The 23,011-nt window shown below is 40.3% G+C and overlaps 3 protein-coding genes across 8 annotated transcripts; 2 read left to right on the forward strand and 1 right to left on the reverse strand.

The window, feature by feature from the left end:
- The first annotated feature begins 691 nt into the window (after window positions 1–691).
- Window positions 692–5,222, forward strand: LOC116263435 (50S ribosomal protein L11, chloroplastic). Its single transcript, XM_031643206.2, has 4 exons — window positions 692–1,036; window positions 1,129–1,301; window positions 1,443–1,506; window positions 4,715–5,222. The coding sequence occupies exons 1-4, from the start codon at window positions 814–816 to the stop codon at window positions 4,921–4,923; spliced, it is 669 nt and encodes a 222-aa protein (XP_031499066.1). The 5' UTR covers window positions 692–813; the 3' UTR covers window positions 4,924–5,222.
- Window positions 5,223–8,459: 3,237 nt separating this feature from the next.
- LOC116262165 (metal tolerance protein A2-like) lies at window positions 8,460–13,988 on the forward strand. 6 transcript variants are annotated; one of them, XM_031641302.2, is made up of 4 exons: window positions 8,460–8,713; window positions 8,848–8,941; window positions 10,565–10,761; window positions 12,375–13,988. In XM_031641302.2, exon 4 carries the CDS (start codon window positions 12,375–12,377, stop codon window positions 13,815–13,817), a length of 1,443 nt encoding a protein of 480 aa, XP_031497162.1. In that variant the 5' UTR covers window positions 8,460–8,713; window positions 8,848–8,941; window positions 10,565–10,761; the 3' UTR covers window positions 13,818–13,988. The 6 variants fall into 6 exon arrangements, with proteins under 6 accessions (XP_031497162.1, XP_031497159.1, XP_031497161.1 ...); XM_031641301.2 differs by lacking the exon at window positions 10,565–10,761 and having other exon boundaries at window positions 8,461–8,713; XM_031641303.2 differs by lacking the exon at window positions 8,460–8,713 and having other exon boundaries at window positions 8,721–8,941.
- A 1,065-nt stretch (window positions 13,989–15,053) lies between these two features.
- LOC116261876 (transcription factor bHLH57-like) lies at window positions 15,054–20,107 on the reverse strand. The gene is made up of 4 exons (XM_031640789.2): window positions 19,628–20,107; window positions 18,791–19,426; window positions 16,506–16,961; window positions 15,054–15,392 (listed from the first exon to the last, which is right to left on the reverse strand). The coding sequence occupies exons 1-4, from the start codon at window positions 19,661–19,663 to the stop codon at window positions 15,324–15,326; spliced, it is 1,197 nt and encodes a 398-aa protein (XP_031496649.1). The 5' UTR covers window positions 19,664–20,107; the 3' UTR covers window positions 15,054–15,323.
- Between the last annotated feature and the right edge of the window lie 2,904 nt (window positions 20,108–23,011).

Raw genomic sequence — 23,011 nt, forward strand, 5'->3', positions numbered from 1 at the left:
CCTTTAGAGCTGCGCCTACAGTTCATTAATGCGATTGAAAGTGGATGGTTAAAAAAATATTGCTAATTAATGAGACAATTATAAAGCATCTCTAACTAATTTAAAGAGATAGGGATGTGCAATTGTATGTCTAGGTATAATTAAAGGGGTTCTGTAATTCATGAGAAGAAAACTAACTTATGGGAACTACTCTGACAATTTTGTTCCCTTAATTCAGGTTGATGCTAGTTTTAATCTTATGAGAACGTCCTTCAATGAGAGTAGGCTTAGCATATTGTGTTCTTATTACTATTAGAAATTCATTTGGGTTTTTAATATACTTTTTGTTTCTTTCCATAGAATAAAGACGAACACATTGATATTGAATTAAACTTGATTGAAATTTTTAACTCTGAGTTGGAAAACCGTAGGAAAGATAAGGTGTTTTCGTAGAAGTTTCTTTAAAAGTAGATTAAGCCTGTTTGAGAATTACTGGCAAGCTTTGACCCTAAGTAAGAAACGGTCACATACATTGGGAAATATCCAACTTACAAAGTGGTGACCTATAAATCAAATGCTCGCAGCTTGCCCATTAATCCAGTTGATCTTGCCAATGCATAAATCACTCCCCTCCTCCACGCAATCGAAGGCTTAGATTATTGGAACTTGTTTTCTAGATTTACTATATTGTTACCTGAGATAAAGGCTATGCCTTCGCCCGTTGGGACGTTACGTTAGCCGGCACGTTATCACTTCAGACTGCTGCTTCCTCATTCTCCCTCGCTTTCTCTCTCGTTCTTCATCTCTCTGCGCGCCCGTCTCTGCGCGCCAACGATGGCTGCCTCATCATATGTCACTCTACCCAATGTTGCCTCCTCCTCCCCATCATCTTCCTCTTCTTCCAACAAGCTATCATCTTCAATTTTGGGGACCGTTTCCCTGAAGAAGATGTCCGTCACTCACCACTTCCTGCAGAATCAGCCACTCTATCTCACCTCCAGAACTCTTACCATCAAAGCCATGGCTCCTCCGAAGCCCGCTGGAAAGGCTAAAAAGGGTAACCAAATGCTGCTGGCTTACCGTCTTCTTAGGGTAATTGAATGGTTTTACCAATTGCTTAGTTCTTGTGGGGATGCTTTGAAATTGCAGTGGTTGGAATAGTGAAGCTTGCTCTGGATGCCGGAAAGGCCACTCCGGCGCCGCCCGTCGGCCCTGCTCTTGGGTCTAAAGGTGTAAATATCATGGCGTTTTGCAAGGAGTACAATGCCAAGACGGCCGAGAAGGCTGGATACGTGATTCCGGTGGAAATAACGGTCTATGATGTATGTTGGGTGCTTTTCTTTTCCTTTTTTGTTGTTTTTCTTTCCTTGTGCAGTTGGACTATTTCCCAGGTTGAAGCGAATTATCTGTTGTTTGATGCCTGGAGGTGTGACTGATTTGCGTCTTGTATTGAAATGAGACAGGACAAGAGCTTTACCTTTATTCTCAAGACTCCCCCTGCTTCGGTTCTTCTGCTTAAAGCTGCAGGTAAATCGTTATCCATGATTTTAACATCATTTATGAGAGACGAGCTGCGGTGTTTTTGGACTGTTCTCCTTTTGGAATCCATGAATGTGAAGCATTTGTGCTGTAGAATTATTTGTGAAAACACATTGCGAACAACTTGATGGCCTCTACAAGGGGATATATGAAGGAAAATTGCTTCATGTTCTCCTGAGGTGATACTTGTAGCGGTTAATCGGCGATGATGCATAAATTCTGTACAAGCAATTCTTGTTGAGACCGTGCAATGGTGATATACATGAACAATTAGGTTTCTTTCTCTATTTTATATAACATATTTATGGTGTATATGTGAATCTTTTACACGCGGTTCTTTGAGAGACTTGTAATCTTCGTCTCTGATAGTAACTTTCTTGATCTGCTTTTGCCTGCTGATGTTGGCTGCAGACCTGACCACGTAAACACCTCTTTCTCTCTCTCGTGAGCAAACTAGTAGTATGTTTTACTTTGTCACTTGATTTCTATTTTGCAATACGGTTGTTTACTTAATTCAAGTACACATGAGAAAAAAATAAAGGTTAGAAACTTTACGGAAGTACGCTCAATTTTTTGAACGGTTAGCAAAAACAGCTAGTGTTTAAATATATTACGTTTAGCCACCTAATTACACATAAAAGGAGTGTTTAAATGAAAGTAATTTAAGCATGTATTTGTTATACCATGAAAATTTGGGCACGAATTTGGAAAGTTTTAAGGTTAGAATATGATATAGGTCCATGCTATCGGTTGGAAATCTTGGGTTGCGATATCATGACATGGACCGTTGTACCCACTTGTATAAAAGTTATGATATATGCCCATGGTCTTGCTAAGGAAGTATTGGGTTCACTCATCATTCTTTGACCATTAGACCCACTTGCATTATGTAAGGTGTATTTTGTTATCTTCTTGGCGTAGGAAAGCTTTTTCTTTTTCTGGGTAATCAAGCTGGGTAGGCAGAACTTAGCAGCCAAAAGTATGATTGCACTTATTTGATGCATTGAGAAAAAGAAAGCTATCTGGTGTATCTGTTGGTCGAATATTTTCATACTAGTTTTCACCTGTGTTGCTTGCCTTCCATTTTTTGTTGTTTTGAATAATTTATATCCCAAATGGTTGGACCTTTGACCCGTTACTTATAACAAGATACACATTCATGATTCAAAAGGTTTACTATTTTCTGTAGACATGCTGCATAATGTCCACTGATGAAGCTACACACTATGAAATTTAGGAATTCAAGAATTTTAAATTGACTGATGGGATAGTTAAGAACAATTAGTTTGTGCTAGCTTTCGTTTGGTCTTGCACAGGTTCAACTTGTTCAATGTGAATGGTACTGACTGTCTCTGCCAGGGTAGCCAGTTATTGTCTCAATTGGGGCATCGAAGTGCAGTCCCTGTACCCTTCAAAATAGAGGGTAGCATTTTGTCTGTGGATTTGGAAGGCAAACAGTTCCCTTGATCATATAATTTCAATAACATGTTCACCAAGTCAATTCATTATTTTGTTTAGTTATTGGTATTTATAGTGATGACTGCATTCAAGCTTAAGGTGGAGTTGATGACTGCATTCAAGCTTAAGGTGGAGCGGACTTTATTTGTTTCTATTTGTTCTCCTTGGGCACTTCAAGAACTGCACACACATGCACATGCACCACCGTATTTTAGTGCCTTTCTGGTTCTGATAATGGGAAAACTTTTGCACTTAAGTTTTCTCGGCTGATCTTTGCTATGAAATTATCGGGAACTGATTTCTTCTAAGAGTGCAGAATTACAAGCACTTGCCAACATTTGATCTAAAAGCAATGGTAAAGATAGAAAATTTGTTGGCTATGGATTTGATCTTCACAGTTCACTCTTTTACTTGATTGGAATCTTGGATCTTTCTGATAAATTTCTGGGGCTTTAAATTTCAAGAGCTCAAGATCTGCACTCTGAATCCTGAATTTCAAAATCATATGCATGAAAACTGAAACTTGTGAAATCATGAGGTTATAAAGTTAGATAAATTGGTGGTTGAGATGTTAAATTTCGTGAGTGATGCTGGTAGAAGCTCAATCTTCAATTCAGAGTTGAGGTGATATACATGGAACTCATCTTGGTACTGAAAAGGGAGCAACCAGGTAAGTCAGAATGCAAGAACTACGTGCATCAGTACTGGGAAAGGAAATGGGTAGCAAAATCAATATGTAGTCATCAAAAATTTATAGTTTATTGTAGGCAATTGCCTTTTTTCGTATCCTTTCCTGAGATTGTCAAAAACAAACAAACTGTCTGCTCATGTTGGAAGAGTTTGTGAAGCATACTTAGAGGTCATCTTTTTGCTTTATCTTACCTTTTAGTTTTACTTGCATATTTCCTCTCCGTTTTCCTTTTTTCTAGTTCTCAGGCCAACAAGAGTCCAAAAGTTGACAGTTGCATGTGTTCATTATTTTGGTATCTATGCCTTGATAGGTCATGTTTCAAGTACTCCTTTTATGGTTACCAGATATCCTTTGAGATATCAGGGAATTGATTATTTTTATTATCTAAAATACTAAAACTAAAACAAAAAATTAATGTACGTAAAATTTCCAAAGAAGTAATAATGTGACATTGTGACGACTGGTTTTGAGATCCAACTGCAATGATGCTTGGCAGAGCTTTTTCCATGTTGATTTCAATGTTATAAGAGATTTTCTTGATTGGGAATACCTGCACCCCTGGTGCCATACATGTGGACTTAGTACTCTTCTGATGTGGAGGTCCTTGCAAATCCATTATGCAGGAATTCATAAACTATGAGGATGTCATTCAGTTTTTCCAATTCTTACCTAGTCTGTATTTATAAATTGATATGAATGTCCTTCTGGTCATTTTGTTGGTCGTTAAGGTAACTGATCCCCGTCATGTGGGTTCCTTCTTCTGATACTACCGAAATTATGAGGACTTCATGTTTTTCGTTGGTCATACCCATATAATTGATTGCACAACTGCGTGCCCAAATGCAAAAACGTGAAGGTTCGATGATGAATACTGATACCTTTATGACTGGAAACTGTTGCCTCACCTTATAGTATACTACAGCTATGAAGTTGAATTATAACTTGGGATTCTATCTTGCTGGATCATATCACGACTTGCTACTGTCTCTGGAATTTTATTGTTGATACCTGTATTAAACCGTTGGAGCTTTATTTTTCCTCCTGTAGGTGTGGAAAAGGGTTCAAAGGACCCAAAGACTGAGAAAGTGGGGAAGGTAACCATTGACCAAGTACGGGCCATAGCAACAGAGAAGTTGCCAGACCTGAACTGTTCAAGTATCGAATCTGCCATAAGGATTATTGCTGGCACTGCTGCGAATATGGGCATCGATATTGACCCTCCTGTTCTTGAACCCAAAAAGAAGGCAGTTCTGTGATCTTTTTTCCTTTTCTTTTTAAATTTTTGTTAATTTGCACTGTATTTTTTCATATTTTTTAAAATGGTAACTCCTGGTTTTTGCATTTCTGCGATTGTAGCGTCGGACCAGCCTTGACAAGCCTAAAATGTACCATTTGTTTCTTAGATGATGTTGCTAGGTCTATTCCTCCATTTAAAATCCCCTTTCCGTTCTACCATGGATGCACTTGTAGTAGATTAGTGTGTTTTTGTAACCAATACATTATAAAAGATTTGAATATCCATCGATATCATCTATCTCTTAAGTATCATACCAAATCCTCCATCAGTTCAACCACTTTTTTTGAGAAATATGAGGTATCTAAGTTGTAAGACATCTATTCGTTGATTTCAAAAAAAAAAAAACAAAAGAATAGCGATAAGGTTGATGAATAAATAAAATCCTGAGTCATTAAACAGTGATTTGGTTGATGATGAAAAAAGAGAGCTTTTACGCTGCCTGACATATCGCCTGGGCACCCCCAGGCGCACTTAGGCAACCCAGCGGTCCTGACATATCGCATGCGAATTTTTTGTTTTCTTAAAAGAAAGTTTGTCATTTTCCCTTTTGTATTATATATATATATATATAATTAACTTGGTTATGTAGTAATACACCTTACCACCTACTAATGAAGTGTAGTATATCTAGTATAATACGTTATTTAATATGTATTGTACATATTAAATGGTAAATATTGAAGCCCCATGTCTGCTGCTTTATGTTGAAGTTCAGTGCTGAGTATTTTGAAAACCGTTTGAATTAAATCATAACTAGAACAAACGGGTCGTCTTATGAATGAACGAGTTTTGGAACTCAAACAACTCGAAGGAGTTGGTCTGTCGTCGTCCTCCACGTCGCCCGCCCGTCGGCCAAACATTTTTGCAACTTATTTAGCTATTTTAAATTGTGGGGCCGAACTGGATCATAATTGAATTCAATCATGCACCACTCACCAGCTTCTCCGCCGAAGACGCTGTTTCTCCTCCTCCATAAGTTCCACCACCATCCTTTCTTTTATGCAAAAAGGCCATCCAGACTCTGACAAATATGAAAAGAAGTTTCAATTAGCACTTGAAACAACGCATGTCACCGTCTTAGTCACAATCAATGGGAAATCCACGCCGAACGAAAAGATATGCCTGCGGCCTGCCAATACGGACCTTTCCCTGTTAAATCGGATCTTGTACGCAATTGTAAAATTCTCAGCAAAAATTATTGGAAATTTTAACTTTTGCAAAATATAAATGACAAATTATATAACACGCTAAAAGTAATAACTCTTTGAAAGTATTCAGAAATAGTTGGGAACTGAAGCACGCTGAGGGCGTGTTTGGAGGCAAACCACGTATTTTTTTGCTGTGTTGGGTTGAAAGTGTTTTCCTGAAAATGCCGTTTCCTCTAGCAGGCTTTTTACTAAGAATACTTGTCCACTAGCGCTCGTTTGATTGTCAGGTAAAATTTAATGCGGTAAATTTACCATAGTAATTTTTTTTTAAAAAAATTACATGATCAAATTTCTCCCTCTTCCAATCTAAGGTCATGTTTGATGCACATGAAGAATTTAACGTGACAAATTTAATCTTGTTTGATGCAGAGGGTAGAAAAATGAAGTAACTGTTAAATTTAACGCTGAAAATCTTTCAAAACTACAGTAGATTAAAGTTGTATTAGCTTAATTCCATGACTGCTTTTCCCAAGAACTTCTACAGGGGCTCTCGACTGTTCATGAGCACCAAAAATTAATGAACTGTCTAGAAAAAACAAGTCACCAGATAATCTATCAGGTCATTTAGCATAGCACCCAACTATGTGAGCTTTGAAAAGGAATGGTTCCTGTGAATCTATTATTAGACAAATCCAAGCTTCTCATGGACATTGACATGAAGAAGTCACTCAAAATGGGTCCTGAAAGTTTGTTAAAGCTTAGGTCCATCACAGTTAATTTTGTGTATAATTTTTTAAAAAAATATGCACCCTTCAAGGAAAAAAACAACAGGACATCAAAGAATTGCAGGGATTCAAAAAAGAACCAATTTTCATATTGTTCTGCAAATTCTCAGCATTGAATATAGGCACATCAATGTTACCATTCTTCAATTTCTTCTCTGAAGCACCCAATTCATCTCCAATCGCCAATGTGAGGGAGCTCGTCGACTGCAGGAGCACCCAATTCAAAGACGCTTCACATGCTCCCAGCTCCAAATTCAGCGTGAGCACCACCAACTTCCTCATGGCATTTTCTGTAATCCAGACATTTCTACCACGAACTTCATCGACATCATGGGGATCCCTTTCCTCCTCCGACCTCTCTCGCAAGTACCGGCCTCCCTCCAAAGCCCCGATATTCCTTCACTCGTTGTTTACTCCATCCCCTACTGACCTTCATTTTGTTGTGCCGCTCAAGTCCACCAATTCCCCTTCTTCGTCTCCCATCTCCGATTCTGGCCTCTTCTTTCGCCGCAAGTTCCTTTACCTCGAGAGCCTATGGGTTAACTCCTCAGCGGCCATTGCGAAGAACCCCAATCTTCGGTCCGCGTCCATTGACAGCCTCAGAACCGTCAAGTCTTGCTTTCGGAGTATGGGACTCAGCCGCGATGACATCGGCCGGATCCTCAGCATGCACCCCCAACTTCTAACCTAGGGAGGGAGCTCGTCTACTGCGGAGGGAGGAAGACGTGCAGGTGAAATTTCACCCGCTCACTTTATCGTAAATGGGGTAAAATTACACCCCGTTTGATGTTTTTTTGTGTCGGGAGGGTGAAATTTCACCTGTCCGTACGTATTTCAACTGCTCTATCAATTTTTTTTGGGGAATCAAACGGGCCCTAAGGTGCAGTGCATCACGTGAAAAACTAATGACTAAACTTGTCATTGATATATAAAATGGTCTTGTTGCTTCACATGAGATTTTGAGCTATATTGAGGATGATGCATCTATTTGTCAGTCAGCTGTGTCGATGCTAGAAGACAATGTTCGTTTACCCTATTTTATCGAATGATCATGAAAACATAGCACGTCTTTGACGGTGGAGATGAACAAGTTGTGGACTGTTACTTTTCATCGACTGTAAGTTTTGCAAATGTTTTTTCACCCACCATCAATGAATCAAAGCGAAGATGACGGCCTGTGAAGGGATCCGTTAGAGGAGATCTACTTGGCAGAGACCCATGAAGCCAATGGATATTTGAAAAAACTGCAACCTACAGTTTAAATTAATTAGCTGCAAATTAACTACCATTCACTTTAAACTAATTTCTAAAAACAGCTCTCAAAACTCATTTTTGTTATCCAAACGGAGTTTCAGAAATAATGAGCCGAACTTTTGTCATGCACCAAGAACGCAGGAAAAAAAAATTGACTTATACAAAACCAAATTTTGATAAGAAATACTTTTCGAGAATGTTATCCAAACGCAACTTAAAGTTCATTGAAGGGCATTAAAAACCAAGTACTTTCACGTCATGATACGCGTTATTCCTGGTAACCTCGAAACAAAGAAATGAAGAATCATGCAAAGGGATAGGGATCAATGTCTCTGCTGAGATATCGCCACTAAGATTAAAGAAACGTGGACGCCTTTTAGGAAGTTTATAAAGCCACCGAGCATGTGAATCTACCGGAATCTGCAACCTTTATCTCTCTGCAACCTTTATCTCTCGTCTCTCTCTCTCTTTGCGGTTTGTTCTTTATCGGCTCTTTCTCTCGCGCCCGCTCTTCCCCCAACTTCACCACCACACAGCCCCCTCATATGCGCAATTACCCATGGTATTTCTCTCTCACCAACAGATGTTTTTCTCCTTTTATTATTGATCATCTTAGGTGATTAATAATTGAGGATTGGACGCTGCTTTCCGTCTATGTATATATATATGTATATTATATATATATTATCTTGACAGAGGCAATGATAGCTGAGCAACGCACAGCCTTCTCGCTCTCGGTCTGAGTGCGTACAATCGTCATTAAGCGCATTCACTCGCAAGAAACCAAAAGGTGTGTCTCTCTGCCCAGGAATTACTCCCGAAGAATTTTGAAGGATTCCTTGAGATTATAGTTGGTGATGAGGATGAGTTGTGAGGATGTCTGCTTTTCCTTCTATTTCCATCCTCTCTTTTTTCCATGTTGGGTTTCCTCAAAGTGGTCAAGGGAGGGAACTTTGTTTGTGCCACTGAGTTTAAGCATTTGGGTCTGCTAGTTAATGGCGCTATTGGATTTGCCTTTTGAAGGGATGATTGTTTCAAGCGCGTAAGATCAATACTCCGGCGCTTTTGTTTTTCGTCTTGTTGATTTAGTCAGGGGACCAGGGGACTTGGGAAGCCTTCTGCGCCTTGGCTCGAACGTTTTTGAGAAGATCCTTTTCGTTGTTTCAATATGGTTCGAAAATTTTGGAGCTCATCTTTTCCATTGTTTAAATCTGGTTATCATCTTTGACGGTTTGACCCTTTTTCCTGCTATATGGCTCTCTACAATTGTACACAATCATGCGTTTCCTTGATCCTATTCGCTGCTTTGGGTGCTTTTGTGTTGGTTGATTACTGTCACCGGATTGTCCATCGGATGAGGCATGCCATATATATCTCGCATGCAAAGAGAATGAACGCTGATTGCCGGCTTGATAATGCGAAGGCTTGTCTATGGCTCAGTTTAATTCAATAATAAGAGGGCTGATCGTTTTCGGCCGACAGCGACAAGAGCAGCTTTATATTTGTGATCGTTTTTCTTTTGCATAATGGAGGAGTCTCTAGCATCTCTGCATCAAAACGTCCTTATTTAGTGACAACCAAACCTGTTGAACGTCATGTTTGAGGTTGACACGTTCAGCCGACAAAAAATAGCTTCTACCTGGTGTCGTCCTCTGCTGCACAACCCCAATGATCTACGCCTTCCCCTCCGGTCAGGTTTCTCTTCTTTCGTTGGTCCCAGCATGCTAGATGCCTGAAGCAGAGAGACAGAGGGAGACCAACGTGATGTGCTCTTCCTGTGGATTTAGGCCTTTCTGTTGGAGCAGCAAAGAAAGATGTCCATCCTCTTGTGGAAAATTGTGTCTTTCGGTTGCTTTAGGAGCAGTGATATCACTGTATTCGTTTCTTTGCGCTGATGTTCGCGAGATCGCGAGTTAATAGTGCTTTTTCAAATACTTCGTCATTTGAGCAGTGCATGTTGTTGAGAAATTGTTTGATTTGGATGCCTTTCCATGGTCAGCCATAACTTCTATGTTGCTTGATCTAATGTTCGGTTAGAGTACGTGTAATTTTTCTTTGGCATAGTTGGTGTTTGAAATCCAGGTGATGTGTTTGTGTGGTCTTAGAATTGAACATTTGCAGGGCAGGCTTTATTACATCAGTTGTGTCTTGCAATTTGTCTTTTCCGAAATGTTGTCTTTTATATCAAAACTTTTTTGGCTATTTGTCAATAAATTCCATAGGCGTTATTATATGCTTCTGCACGCAATTTGAGGCTTCTTAGCCCCTGTTTTACAGCTCTTTTAATAAGGGTAATTTGGCTATGATTAAGCAGGTTGTGCCCTCGGTACAAATGCTACCATCATTATTTTACTCATCACAGTACTGACATTTTGGTACTCCTAAGTTCCTTTCCTCGTTGTGGTCTATGCAGTTTTGGGATGATGTATGGAGAAACTTGTCCGAAGTTCCTTTCAGCATGTTATTTGCTGGCGCTATTTTCTTCTGTACTTTTAAAAGATGGCTAGTTCATTGTTTCCATTCACCTCTTCGAACCAGAAGAAGATAACAGAACTATGCAACATAATGCAGATGTAGTTGTGATAGTGCATCTAATTTCATGAAAGTTAGGTGAGAGCATTTTTTTATGCGTGTGTGTTTCTTAAATGGTGCAAGCAGTTGCTAAAGAAACAAACTAACAGTCATCAATAATAAGAGGAAAGCAATTTGTAGTGGCAAACATAGGTTCAAATTCATACGATGGGCATTCATGAACCACAAGGTTTGCTATGCAGGAAGCCGGTTTGATTATTTAGAAGCTTCATTGCTGCTTGCTATCTAGATAACATTCTCCAACGCTACATTTTGGTATACAAGCAAGTGGCATGGTACAGGAGGAAGAAAACAGGTTACTTTTTCATGCTAATTGCCTAAAATGACATTGAGATGAAGGTTAAAACTTAAAGACAAAAGATGTATACTCTAAGATTGAATTTTCTAGGTGAAGTGATAAGTGTTTTTATTGCTTACAACAGTTCAAACTTCTGATAAGTCTTCTCAGTTTTTCTTAAGGGCGGTTAAAAACTCCAGGTATTACTTTTTTTTTTTTTTTAGCAGCTGAACTTTTCCTGCTTTAGCATTCATGCATTTCCTTTTTACCCTTTTCGTTGATCCTTCTTCCATCAATACCTAAAAGGCCAAAACAATAGGTTTGCTCTTCCCTTTTCATCCTGATAAGGAAAGGGTATCTCCTCACCATCAATAATTTTGAGGACTTTGTTAATGTAAAGGTTTTTGTCTTATAGAAATTTTGCAACAGCTAAATTATGTTGATGCAAGAGGAAATTCCTTTTCTCCCTATTTCATAGCTTCAGGACTTGTCTCTTTGTGTCACAGAGTTGGAATAAGTAACACTGACTGGCTTTGTTTGACATGACTTAGTGCTGAGCATGTCGAGGACAATGAAATTCTTCTGCCAAACAAGCTGCTTAGATGGGACTTCATGAAATTGCACGATTTAGCAACTTTTTTGATATGTAAACTTTGATTAGGAGATGTTTGCTGGTCTCAGAAAAATGAAAGGGTTGTGGATTGGCGGTTGCCAAGGATCAGCTTAAGTTATTTGTTATGTTAACTAAATTTGAGTTAAGGAGAGATGGTAGTTTTGATTGTAAGTTTATTTTGTCACCTTACCTGGTAATCTCCACTGGAATGATTTTCCCGGTTGTTTTTCAAAATTTGCCTTTATGTATGATAGATGGTTGTAACATTTGCACTTATTGTAGACTTGTCAAAATGGTAGTAATAGAAGCAGGAGCAAGAGCTAACCTTCTTCAATTCATAACTAACCTTCTTGAATTTGTTTCTTTTATTCGTTCAAGATGATCTTCATTGTCTGAGATTTGTGTCCTTGATGTTCTCAACTGAAGTTGACTCCAGTTAGGTGTTACTTTTCGAGGTGCTGATACTTGAGGTGATATTGATCCTGGGTGTTGTTAGTCCATCGCATGTAGGATCTACTCATGCTTCAAACTAGTTACTTTTTCTGGGTTATGTTGCAATTCATGTTATTATATTTCCAGGTGGTGTTATTCAAGGTTAGGAACTAAGTTCTGTTAGCTTATTGTTGGGAATCTTTCTCCCAAAAAATTGGTCACAGATTTCTGTAAAATTTCATGCACATAGAATTGCAAGTCTGCATGCTGTGACATTTAGTAATTGGTTTTTGAATATTCATGTTTCAGATGGAAGCTTCGGGTTCTCACAGTGCACATATAATTGAAATCAATAGGGAGATCCATGCAAGAAAGCCAACCCAACTGGGAAACAAGAGTTGTGGAGGTGCTGCAACATGTGGTTTTTCAGACAGTGCGAGTGGTGGCAGCAATGCAGAAGAGCGACAGGCCTCCATGAAGAAACTTTGGAGGGTCGCAGTGCTTTGTATTATTTTCATGGCCATAGAAGTAGTTGGTGGCATTAAGGCCAATAGTTTAGCCATATTGACTGATGCAGCACACCTGTTATCAGATGTTACGGCCTTTGGCATCTCACTTTTTTCCTTGTGGGCATCAGGTTGGGAAGCTACACCTCAACAAAGCTATGGTTTTTTCCGCATTGAAATTCTGGGAACTCTAGTCTCCATACAGCTGATTTGGCTTCTTACGGGTATTCTTGTTTTTGAAGCCATACATCGAATTGTACATGATAGTGGTGATGTTGAAGGTTCTTTGATGTTTGCTGTTGCTTTCTTTGGATTAATTGTGAATATCATCATGGCTCTTGTGCTGGGCCATGATCATGGCCATGGCCATGGACATGGAGGTCATGGCCATGGATCTGGAGGTCATGGCCATGTTCATGATCATGACCATGGTCGTATTGTCAATATGCATCATGATCTAGGTCACTCCGTGCATGAGGAGAAGAACCACACCAAACATTGTGGAGTTGACACTCAGAATGGGGAAGGCAAACACAATGGAGAACAAGGCAGGCAGGGGATGAGAGATTGCCATTCGAAGAACATAGAAGTTCATTCTGTGCATGGAGAAGAGCATAAGGCAGAACATCACAACCATGCGAAAGAGCATGGCCACTCAAAGCACAAACATGAAGCACAAAGCAAGGGAAGTCCTGTTGATGATGATCAATTGAATAAGCGTTTGCTTAGTCATTCAGAAGATAGCTGTGCTGATACGGTACATAATTCTGTGTCTACTGGTAAGTCCAAGCGTTGGAATATCAATGTTCAAGGTGCTTATCTCCACGTACTTGGAGACACTATCCAGAGTATAGGAGTAATGATTGGTGGAGCTATCATCTGGTGGAAGCCAGAATGGCGAATCATTGATCTTCTGTGCACTCTTTTCTTCTCTCTCATTGTACTAGCAACAACAATCAAGATGCTCAGAAATATTCTTGAAGTTTTGATGGAGAGCACGCCAAGGGAGATTGATGCCAGGAGGCTGGAGGAGGGGTTGTGTGAAATGGAGGAGGTCGAGGCTGTCCATGAGTTGCATATATGGGCGATAACTGTTGGCAAGGTTTTATTGGCATGCCATGTGGAGATAAAACCAGATGCTGATGCTGACCAGGTTCTTGATAATGTGATTGGGTACATCCAAAGAGAATATAACATCAGTCATGTTACGATTCAGATTGAGCGATCAACAGCACATTCACAGTGACTGATGATGCTAAAGATGTCCAGGTGGCTTTTATTTTCAGCGGAACTGTTAGGCCCCATCTTTGTTCTCTTCGGACATGGTTTTGACCCGTTATATAACAAACAGTTTCACAGTATAATTGTGGTAATTGGATAGATAACCTCTTTTAAAATTGAAGTTTATTTTTCAAAATATAGGGCGAGTGTGATTCTAGGACAATGTGTGAAAGTTTTTGCGCCGTTCAATTGTGTGGGATTTCCAGAACTTGAGCTTGGGACATGCCAAGCAGAAAGAGGGGAGAAAAGGACCCAGTGATATAGGAGCTTGAGATTCTGTTCTTGTGATACCTAATGTTCAAGAATAGAGTATGTGCTGGACGAGTTGATCTTTAATCCTTTGGGGGGGGGGGGGGGGAGAGAGAGAGAGAGAGAGAGAGATCTTGGAATATGTCACGACAGCCCAGTGTATCTTGTTGCTGCAGACTGCAATTATAGAGCCTTGTAAGTGGCCATAATTGCCCTCTTCCTAACAACTGTCTTTGTTTTTCTCTGTTACCACCTCAACATGTGATTCTGCATTTCTAGTGTGCTATGCAAAAGCTCCACTTACAGCTTAACAACACTGTGTAAAGGCAGAAAATAGAACAGCATTCATTTTCTTCACCTTGTGTAGGTGGTCCAAGGATGGAGGTTTCATGAGCTGCAGATATTCTGTCCTCTGTGATACCGCCCTTGAGGGGTCCAGGAAGTGCATTCTGAAGCTTTCCCATTTTCATCTTTCCTTGTTGTAAACCTTGGGTAGCCTAATGCTATTTGTGTTTTACCACGCTGTGCACAAGCCACAATCTGGTTGTGGTGTGCTCACAAGGTAGACGGGTTGTCGCACAATGTGGGAAGTTAGTCTCGACCTATTGGGTGTTGGAGCAAGTGAAGGGGAAGTAGTAATCTTGTGTATTAGGAAGCAGGTTGAAAGAGCTTAGGCCTAAATAAACCACTAACAATTTTAAGCACAATGGAAGCCTTCTTCAGTTGGATAGGTGGTGAACTTCAAAAAGCAAAAGGAGTTTCATAGACAGTTGGTTTGAGGGTGTAGGCCTAACGCCACCCCTGGAAGGAGGTGTGCTCCTACCAATGAAAAGTTGGAACCATTTCTAAGAGTAGTTTTGAAAGTAGAAAAGGTTCTCCAAAACTTTTAGATAGGAAAGGATGAGAGAGAGAGAGAGAGAGAGAGAGAGAGAGAGAGAGAGAGAGAGAGAGAGAGCATAATTAGAATATATACATTAAGAAACAGCATAAAGTAAGAAGTGCTTGTCCAAGAGTAGTGAAGGAAGGGAAAGAATGGGTAGATACATAGAAAGTGTTCTTCAAGTTGAAAGAGAAGAGTTGGCCTGCCTTTTGCAATATCAATGATGGTCTCCGTTGTAATTCCCTTTCTCATGCTAGAAGCTACATCATTAGCCTTTTCATCTCCCCCGAGAGATCAGATCAATTTCACCAGCAACGCAGGCACTTATCAGTGTCGATGTAATTAACTAAAGATCTGCTGAACAGCCACTGTGATCTCATCTGCCGACCCGAGGCTGCACCCTTCCCCAATCTGCGAAGCATATTAATCTCTTTTTAAGTAAATAAATAAATAAATAATAAATGTATTTTATGTGCGAGGCACACACACGTACTTACACGCGCACCACCGCAATCACAACTTTCGTAAGAAATGCTTCTCTTGATATATTTGGCATTGTTTATTTACCAAAAAAACATGCTTACGATCAAGTAATTTATTGATTTACAGCTTCAAGAAAGGACAAACAATTGCCAAAACTATTTATCCTAAATGGATGACCAGTTTCAGGTGTTGTGAGTGTGGGATTGTCTAGGTCATTTAGTAACCACAATCGAAATATATAATAAAAAGAGTTACTTGAGCGAGTCAATAAACCTTCTAGAGTGTCAAATATTTTAAACGATCATTTTTTGGTTTTATAGAACTGAAAAAAAGAGAAACTTCGCAATTAGCAACAAGCAAATCTGATTTTGATAGGCATATCGTTGCTTCAAATTGAATTATTGCAAATGTTTAAATCCTCTCATTATTTTCACTAGAAAAACAGTTCAACATATGATTTTCAGTTATAGAGTGTCTTCATGCTCCACTGACACCCACCCAATATGTTCCAAGTACAAATACTCCAAATAAACAGAAGGATTGGCTCTAAACTTTCAAGTTGCAGGAGTTGTAAAGTTCACACTCTGGGCATGCTTCTCTTGACGAGTCCGGGAATCAAAGAAGGAAGCAGAAGTTTCTGGCTGAGGGGCATTATTGATGCATAAAATTTTTTTAAGGGGCAGCCACATATAAATAAAGATACGACTATGAGCTATCAATGTCGAAAATAATCAAGTTTTTATGGGCGGATGTGGGCAATTTGCCCACACTGCGTCCACCGCCGACGGCAATGACAAACTGTACTTGTGAGCAAACAAGGGGCATCCAAGGTCTTATATCAGGACAACAAGAGTTATAAACATTACGGCTGCTTGATCAAATGGTTGGAAAGTTGATTAGAAAGGAAAGGAAAGAGAGTCGCTGGTTTCTCTCGCCACGAAATGAAACGAAAATCCAATTCTCTCTCCAATAACAAAACAAAAGAACGATAAGGAAGCGCAGAAAAAGAAAGGTGGAAGATGGGTAGACAATGAATTGCACCTTGAGGTTGAAGGAGTAGAACACGGAGCCATTGGCAGTGGTGACATTGAGGTGAAGAATTGTGAGGTTGAGCTGTTCGAGCATGGAGATGGCCTTAAGGAGCTGTCCTGGCCGTTGGCCGCACCGGACTTTGACGTTTGCATGCGTGTGGATGACGGTTACCTCGACGGCTGCCAGAACAGGTCTGCTCTCAGCCATGAGCTCATCTCCTCCTTTCCCATGATCAGTAGGAGAGTCCTCCATGAGGTTCTTGCACTTGGTGCTTGAGGTGTAGGCCGTCGTATGCTCGGGTGACATGAAGGAGCAGCCATCAAAAGGAATGGCGGCCGCCGGACTCTGGTGCAGTTCCTGAACATCACATTGTTTTCTTCTCTTTCGCGCTTGAAGTGTCTGAAGCAGCTGCTCTAGTTCCTTCACAAAATCGATTGCGCCGCCTATAATCGAAGCCTGATCTCCCTAATAACGAACAAACATTCAAACAAATAACTAAGAGCAAACTCGATACATTTACACACCATTGTTGAAGTTTTTTAATATTTTAGCATTGTTTTTTCTTTTCCTAGAGAAATTTTTCATTTAAAAGCCATATGTTTGTCATAATCCCAGAGAAGGCCTCATACTTCTCATTTTCTGCTGCAGGCCTCACTTTGGCCAACAGCTGGCAAGTACAGGCGAGCCTCTTTTCCATTATTCCGCAAGCATAGTTAAAAAGATAGGTCGGTCTGGATGAAATAACAGTCACACTCTTTTTTCAAAAGTTAAAGACAAAAATTTCATTTCGAAAAGACATTATAAAGTTCCAAATGTCCTGAACTAATCTGTGGTTTAACTGCTTCACTAGCTAGCTAGGCCTAGGAAAGGAGAAACATAATAATGATTTGAAGTCCTAGTAATTTTTTTTTTCAAGGGACTTTTTCTTAGAGTGATACCTCTTTGTAAGTTAACTACCAAAATCCACTTAAGAAAGTATTACGAAGCAATAAGTAGTAAACAATACAAAGAGACGCAATGCGGATCCTAAGTCTAAGGTCATAAATCAGTCCCGCAGCCACTTGCACAAAGAACTTCTTGTCTTCAAAATAGATGTTGTTTTCACGAACATGAATATCAAAGTTTTTACTATGCTGCCCATGAGATCTTCCGCTTGGTCTTGTTTCCTATGCATTCAAATGAGTAACCCAAAGTTTTTGAAGGTTAACTATAAACAAGGGCGGAGGCATGTGTTGGTTATGTGTGGGCAATTACCCACCCACATAGGCCTCAACAAACTTCTTATTTTTATACTGATAATATTTTTGAATGATTGTTCTCATTCATATATTGATAACAAACATTTAAAATTTTTATACCTAGTATTCTTTATTCCTTATCTACAATTCTCTAGCTCCTCCTTACTAAAAACTATGTCACTGTCAAGTCAAGTAGGGAGACCTCAAGGAAAATTCATGTGATCTTTAATTTGTGGATAGAAAATGTCACCACCTATCTCAAGTTTGGAGTCTCTCCACATGGGTTCACGTGCCCTTCTCCACAAGCCACGACATGAGATTTACAAGGCTGGGAAATACCCATGAAGTTACTTTAGGCCACGGAACGGTCACTATGATTTTGAACAGACAAAGACCTACACCACCCAATTCTCAAAAACCAGTTAATAAATAGGAAAAAAACAAATGAACTTGCTCAATGAAACTTAAATATTTGAAAGAAAACGAGGTTTGTTTGTACATGAATTTTCGCCAAATGGGCGTTCATCTCCTTTATCGACAGGGCGCCTGTTGATACAACCCCTGAAGTCACCTCATCACGAAAGTGTATGTGTACCAACTTCCACCTTTTGCATGAAAATATACATGCCTAACTTCGAGTTTGTGACAGAGCTGGGACTTCTATCGTTAGTTTCTGCTTACCAACTTAATGATTTTCACGAATCATGAAGCCTTGAATGGCTAAATGATGGTTACTTTCTTTTCTCTTTAAATGTGGCTTCATCAGTCGGTACATATGTTTCAGCTTACTAAGTCATTCAATTCATGCTGCTGGAACATTAATACAGTAACAAGTGGTGATTCAATCTGAATTCTTGTGATCTTGTCCACCGATAATCTTAAAGATTACCAACTTTTTAAAAGATAAAACTCCAGATCGACCGCCAACTAACAAGTGGAATGAGAGTAAGACCAGAATGGCAGGGCTGAATCTTGATGTAAGCCCTTCCTTCTCGTCAATCAAGTGTTACGCAAGGGTGAGAAGGAAAAGATGCAGAGGAGTTGTGATTTGCATACCCTGTGGATGAAGGAAGGAGGCATGAGAGCCCTGAGGACATTGAGGTGTTCATTCATCTGCTTCCTCCTGTTGCGCTCCACTGCAATGTGTGTCATCCTCTGGCTCTCCATCTCTTCCCTGTTCTTGCTCGGCCTGGAACGCTTCCTCCTCCTCCTCTTCTCCCTCACCGCGTCCGGCTCGGTCTCCATCTGCCGAATCGAACCGTGTAGCGGCGGAGACGAACCGGGCAGTACCCCGTCCTCAAATCTATCCATGGGCCCTGCTTCTCCGTTCCCCTCATCCCTGCTTTTCGCTTTCTCCTTCGCCTCGGATTTCATCGGTGACTGCGACTCCGAAGCGTTCGTGACGCAGCTTTCGAGCTCCACGGCTCGAACTCTGGCCTCCATTGAGCACTGCTGCTGCTGCTGCTGCTGGAGGCTGAACAAGAAGAAGTTTGGCTCGGTGGGGAGCAATGTGGTGGAGAGTCGATCCCTCCCACCTTCCAGCATCTGGAGGAATGCCGTGCTCGGCGTCCCGTCTCCGACCCGCAGCGACTCTGTACTGAGAATGGGCGCCCATCCTCCACGGTAGCTGGAGTCCCGAGCAAGGCCTCCCTCATAGTAGCACTGCACATACTCGTACAGATCTTCAAATGTCTGTTGAAACCAAATATAGAATGAGGTCTAGACTCAGCACAACGAGCACCACCATCATCTTAGCGACATTCTCAGGCCATTCCTATCAGATAAATAAGCAGAAGGGACTACATGCGCATATATTGCGAGTAAAATATGCAAGTAAATGCAGAGTTCCCAATATGCATTGATGAATGAAAGTTGGTCACAGAGGAAGCTTACGCAAGGATTGATGATGGGTCCTTGAGGACTCTCCATGGGGAGCAGATGCCCTGCTTCTTTCAATTGACTGGTCTCCTCACGCCTTTAATTCCTTGCAAACATTCTGATCTTCTGTAGAGCTCACTTGCAATTAATAATGGTGGCAGCAGGACAAGCAGTAAGACCCCATGGACCCCTCCTCTCTCTCTTACCCTCAGTGTATGGTACCCTTTTGTTTCTTTTTCTGTCTATTGTGGTAGAACAAGGCCAGTATGTAGCGCCTTGGTGCTTTCGATGAGGATGGGGTATTCTTTGTCCTTGGAATGATTTGGTGTGGCTGTAAGAAGGGGAGGAGGGGAAGAGAGGGAAGCTGGAGAAACCATTAGAACTGCAAAGGAAGAAGAGAGATGCAGGGCGTTTTGAATTTTGAAGGAGAAAGCAGAAAAAGGAAAAAAAAAGGGTGTTATCTATTACAGCATATATGGGCAAAAATTTTGTTCAGGATCCAACCTTTTGCTTCTAATCTTCGAAATGGTTCTCATGGTTATAGATTTCTTGATCTCGATTGCTGGTTTTCTCAAAGACTGCCTAAAAGTGACCTAGTTTTATCCCAGTTCAACTGATGACAGTACCATTATCAACTAGGGGAAAAGCTAAGATGATTTTTTGCTTTCTTTTGACTGCATTATTTTTTCTGCTAAAAGAGCCTTCTCTATGGCAGCTTAAGAACTCATATAGCTCAGTTTAAGAATTTCTGAGACATTAGGGTCATTACTCAGATTATAAATGAAACTTGGGAGACTGAAGAAAAGTTTCCTGATACAGGATGTAGAGATGAAGAATGAAGCACTGAAAAGATAAAATAGAAAATGGCCAGAATTGACAAGGGGTTGTCTGGTTACATGCTTTCCCGCATTATTGACTAGGCAGATTTGTCCTGAAGTGGTGACACACAGTTGTGGGGATTCCTCTTCCCCAAGTGTAACAGCACAAATTCTTGGGCTCTCTGCCCAGGATCATCTCATGCTTTTCTCATTCTAAATTCAGGTTTTAAAAACCAACCTAGTAATCTCTCTCTCTCTCTCTCTTTATATATATATATATATATATATATATATATATATATATATATATATATAGAACTCAAAAAGGGCCGTAGAATAGAGACCAGATTCAATAATATTAATATGATATAATTGGTATTTGTTTTCTTCTGATGAATAAGAAGGACCTTGACCAAAATATTCCTTTGATGTTCAGAGAGAGCGAGCGAGAGAGAGAGAGAGAGAGAGAGAGAGAGAGAGAGAGAGAGAGAGAGGTGCTTTGAACTTGAAGGTGGTGGCGGGTTGAGTATGGGGCATGGTATGCTTCCTCCATGGGCTGTCATGCTTGAATAATTAGCAACCAGACAATACCAGGCAGAGCTCATCGTGGAGAGTGTCCTCTTTTTGAGGCAGAAGCTTCGTCCCGAGGTCCAGCCTCGATCCATGGATTTATGTACATATAATTCTCAGAGAGAAAGAGAGAGAGAGAGAGAGAGTCTCCTACTAATCGGATTTCAAATTCATCTAGTTGGAATCTGGCAAATGTGAGATCTTATGCCAGCCAGATCCAAATTTTCCTGCAAAAATGGGATCTGAGGCCAAGTTTTGAATCTAAATTCGATTACTCAATATGATCGAATCGAAGCTCATCAATTAAGGAGTTGGTCCGACCGGAATCCGGACGGTTTTACGTAGTTTACATATCAAGCTGTCAACCAGTTCTTTTGGCTTGTGAAGGCTGATCTCATTTTACCAAGTGGTGCTCCTACGACCGGATTGTTGGAGTTATGGTAGCGGAATGGTGTCCGTGATCAGTTCAGAGTCCGCGCACCTGTGGCGTCTCCGGTCGGTGCGTGAAGAGGCAGCAACAACACCAACTGAAAGGAAGAAGAGAAACAAGAAAAAGGAAACAGAAGTAGAGATAGGTTATTCGTGGGTTTGTTTCTCGAAGGTGCTGGCTAAGGTAATCTCACAATCAACCCTAAGTATAAGATCAGCTGGGCTTTTATAAACAGCCTCCCAGGGTTTTCCGATGCCCAACAATAGTTACAGTCAAAGAGATTTGTGGTTAGTTTTCTTATGCAAGTGGGTCCAGGGCTCAAGGCCACTATCCAATAGGAATTGAGTCAGGGAGACTATTGGAAGCCAGCCGGCCTAACTTGAGGCTGGACCAACTAGTTGGTAATCAACTCGACCATCATCACTCATCCTGACCAAGCTTTGTCTCCATGCCCACGGCTAGGCGAGCTTATAAGGACCATATGTATCTATTCCCCCTTTGCATGACTGGCAATTACTGTAGGCGGCAGTCATGTCCACTAGCAGACCAGCCTGAGATTCCCTTTACAGAAAGCAAAGGGTCCTACGGGTCCCCCCTTCCCCCTCTTACCTGTCTCACTGTCCATTGCCCCAATATTAGAGGGTATGCTCAGTGACCTTTCAACAATAGGGACAGGTGCCTTCACCATTTCTCTCTCCCCTTCTTTTCTTTTCTAAATCCACATTCCCTTTCTAAATTTGATCCCAGACAAACTTTCTCAAGTAAAGCTGCACTTTTGCGTCGTGTTTGTTTGTGTGTGCATGAATGCGTGTTTGTGTGTGTATACGTGAATATTCAAACCTGCTGAATGTTAGGTGTTACTGGATAGTGAAAAATAAAAAATTCATCACTGGAAACACTTCAAACCACTGTTAAAAACACTTAAATTGTCATTGTACTTAAACCGTCACTAATGCCCCTACAACGATTGTTCTCATGTGATAGAAAACAGTTGCTATGTATTTTTTAGATTCAGATTCAGTTTGGCCTTACCCAGATCTCAGATTGAACTGTTTGGCCTGCTTTTGAAAAAAATTCTGGCTCCTGCTTTTGAAGGTTTATTGTACAATGACGATTTATGATTTATAGTGCTTTCAATGATTATATATATATATATATATATATATATGGTTTTGTACTTAGGTTTTTCACAAAAGAAATCATATTCTTCTCCTAACTTGCCCAGTTACTGACTTCAATTTGATCCCTAAAAAATAAAGGAAGGTTGGCATTATTAAGTGCATATGATCTCTCAAAATGTGTAGCTCTTATACGTTATTTTAGATAAAGAGTGGTACAATTCGCTCTATTTAAGAGCTAGCATCTGCGGTCGGTTGTTGGACCTTCAGTTATGTTAATGCCCATGATTTTCCCTTTTATATATACCTTTAAACATTAGTGCACTCCAAGGGTGCTTAATCATAGCTATCAAGTTAGTTTGACCGTTTGATCATGACTAGATCTTAATATTTTTGAGTTGAAGAACAAGAGGGAGGTCTTTTAATGCACTTAAAAAGGATATACGTTTGATTCTTTGTCTTG

The sequence above is a fragment of the Nymphaea colorata genome, chromosome 10 (assembly GCF_008831285.2).
Source record: "Nymphaea colorata isolate Beijing-Zhang1983 chromosome 10, ASM883128v2, whole genome shotgun sequence".
NCBI lineage: Eukaryota > Viridiplantae > Streptophyta > Magnoliopsida > Nymphaeales > Nymphaeaceae > Nymphaea > Nymphaea colorata.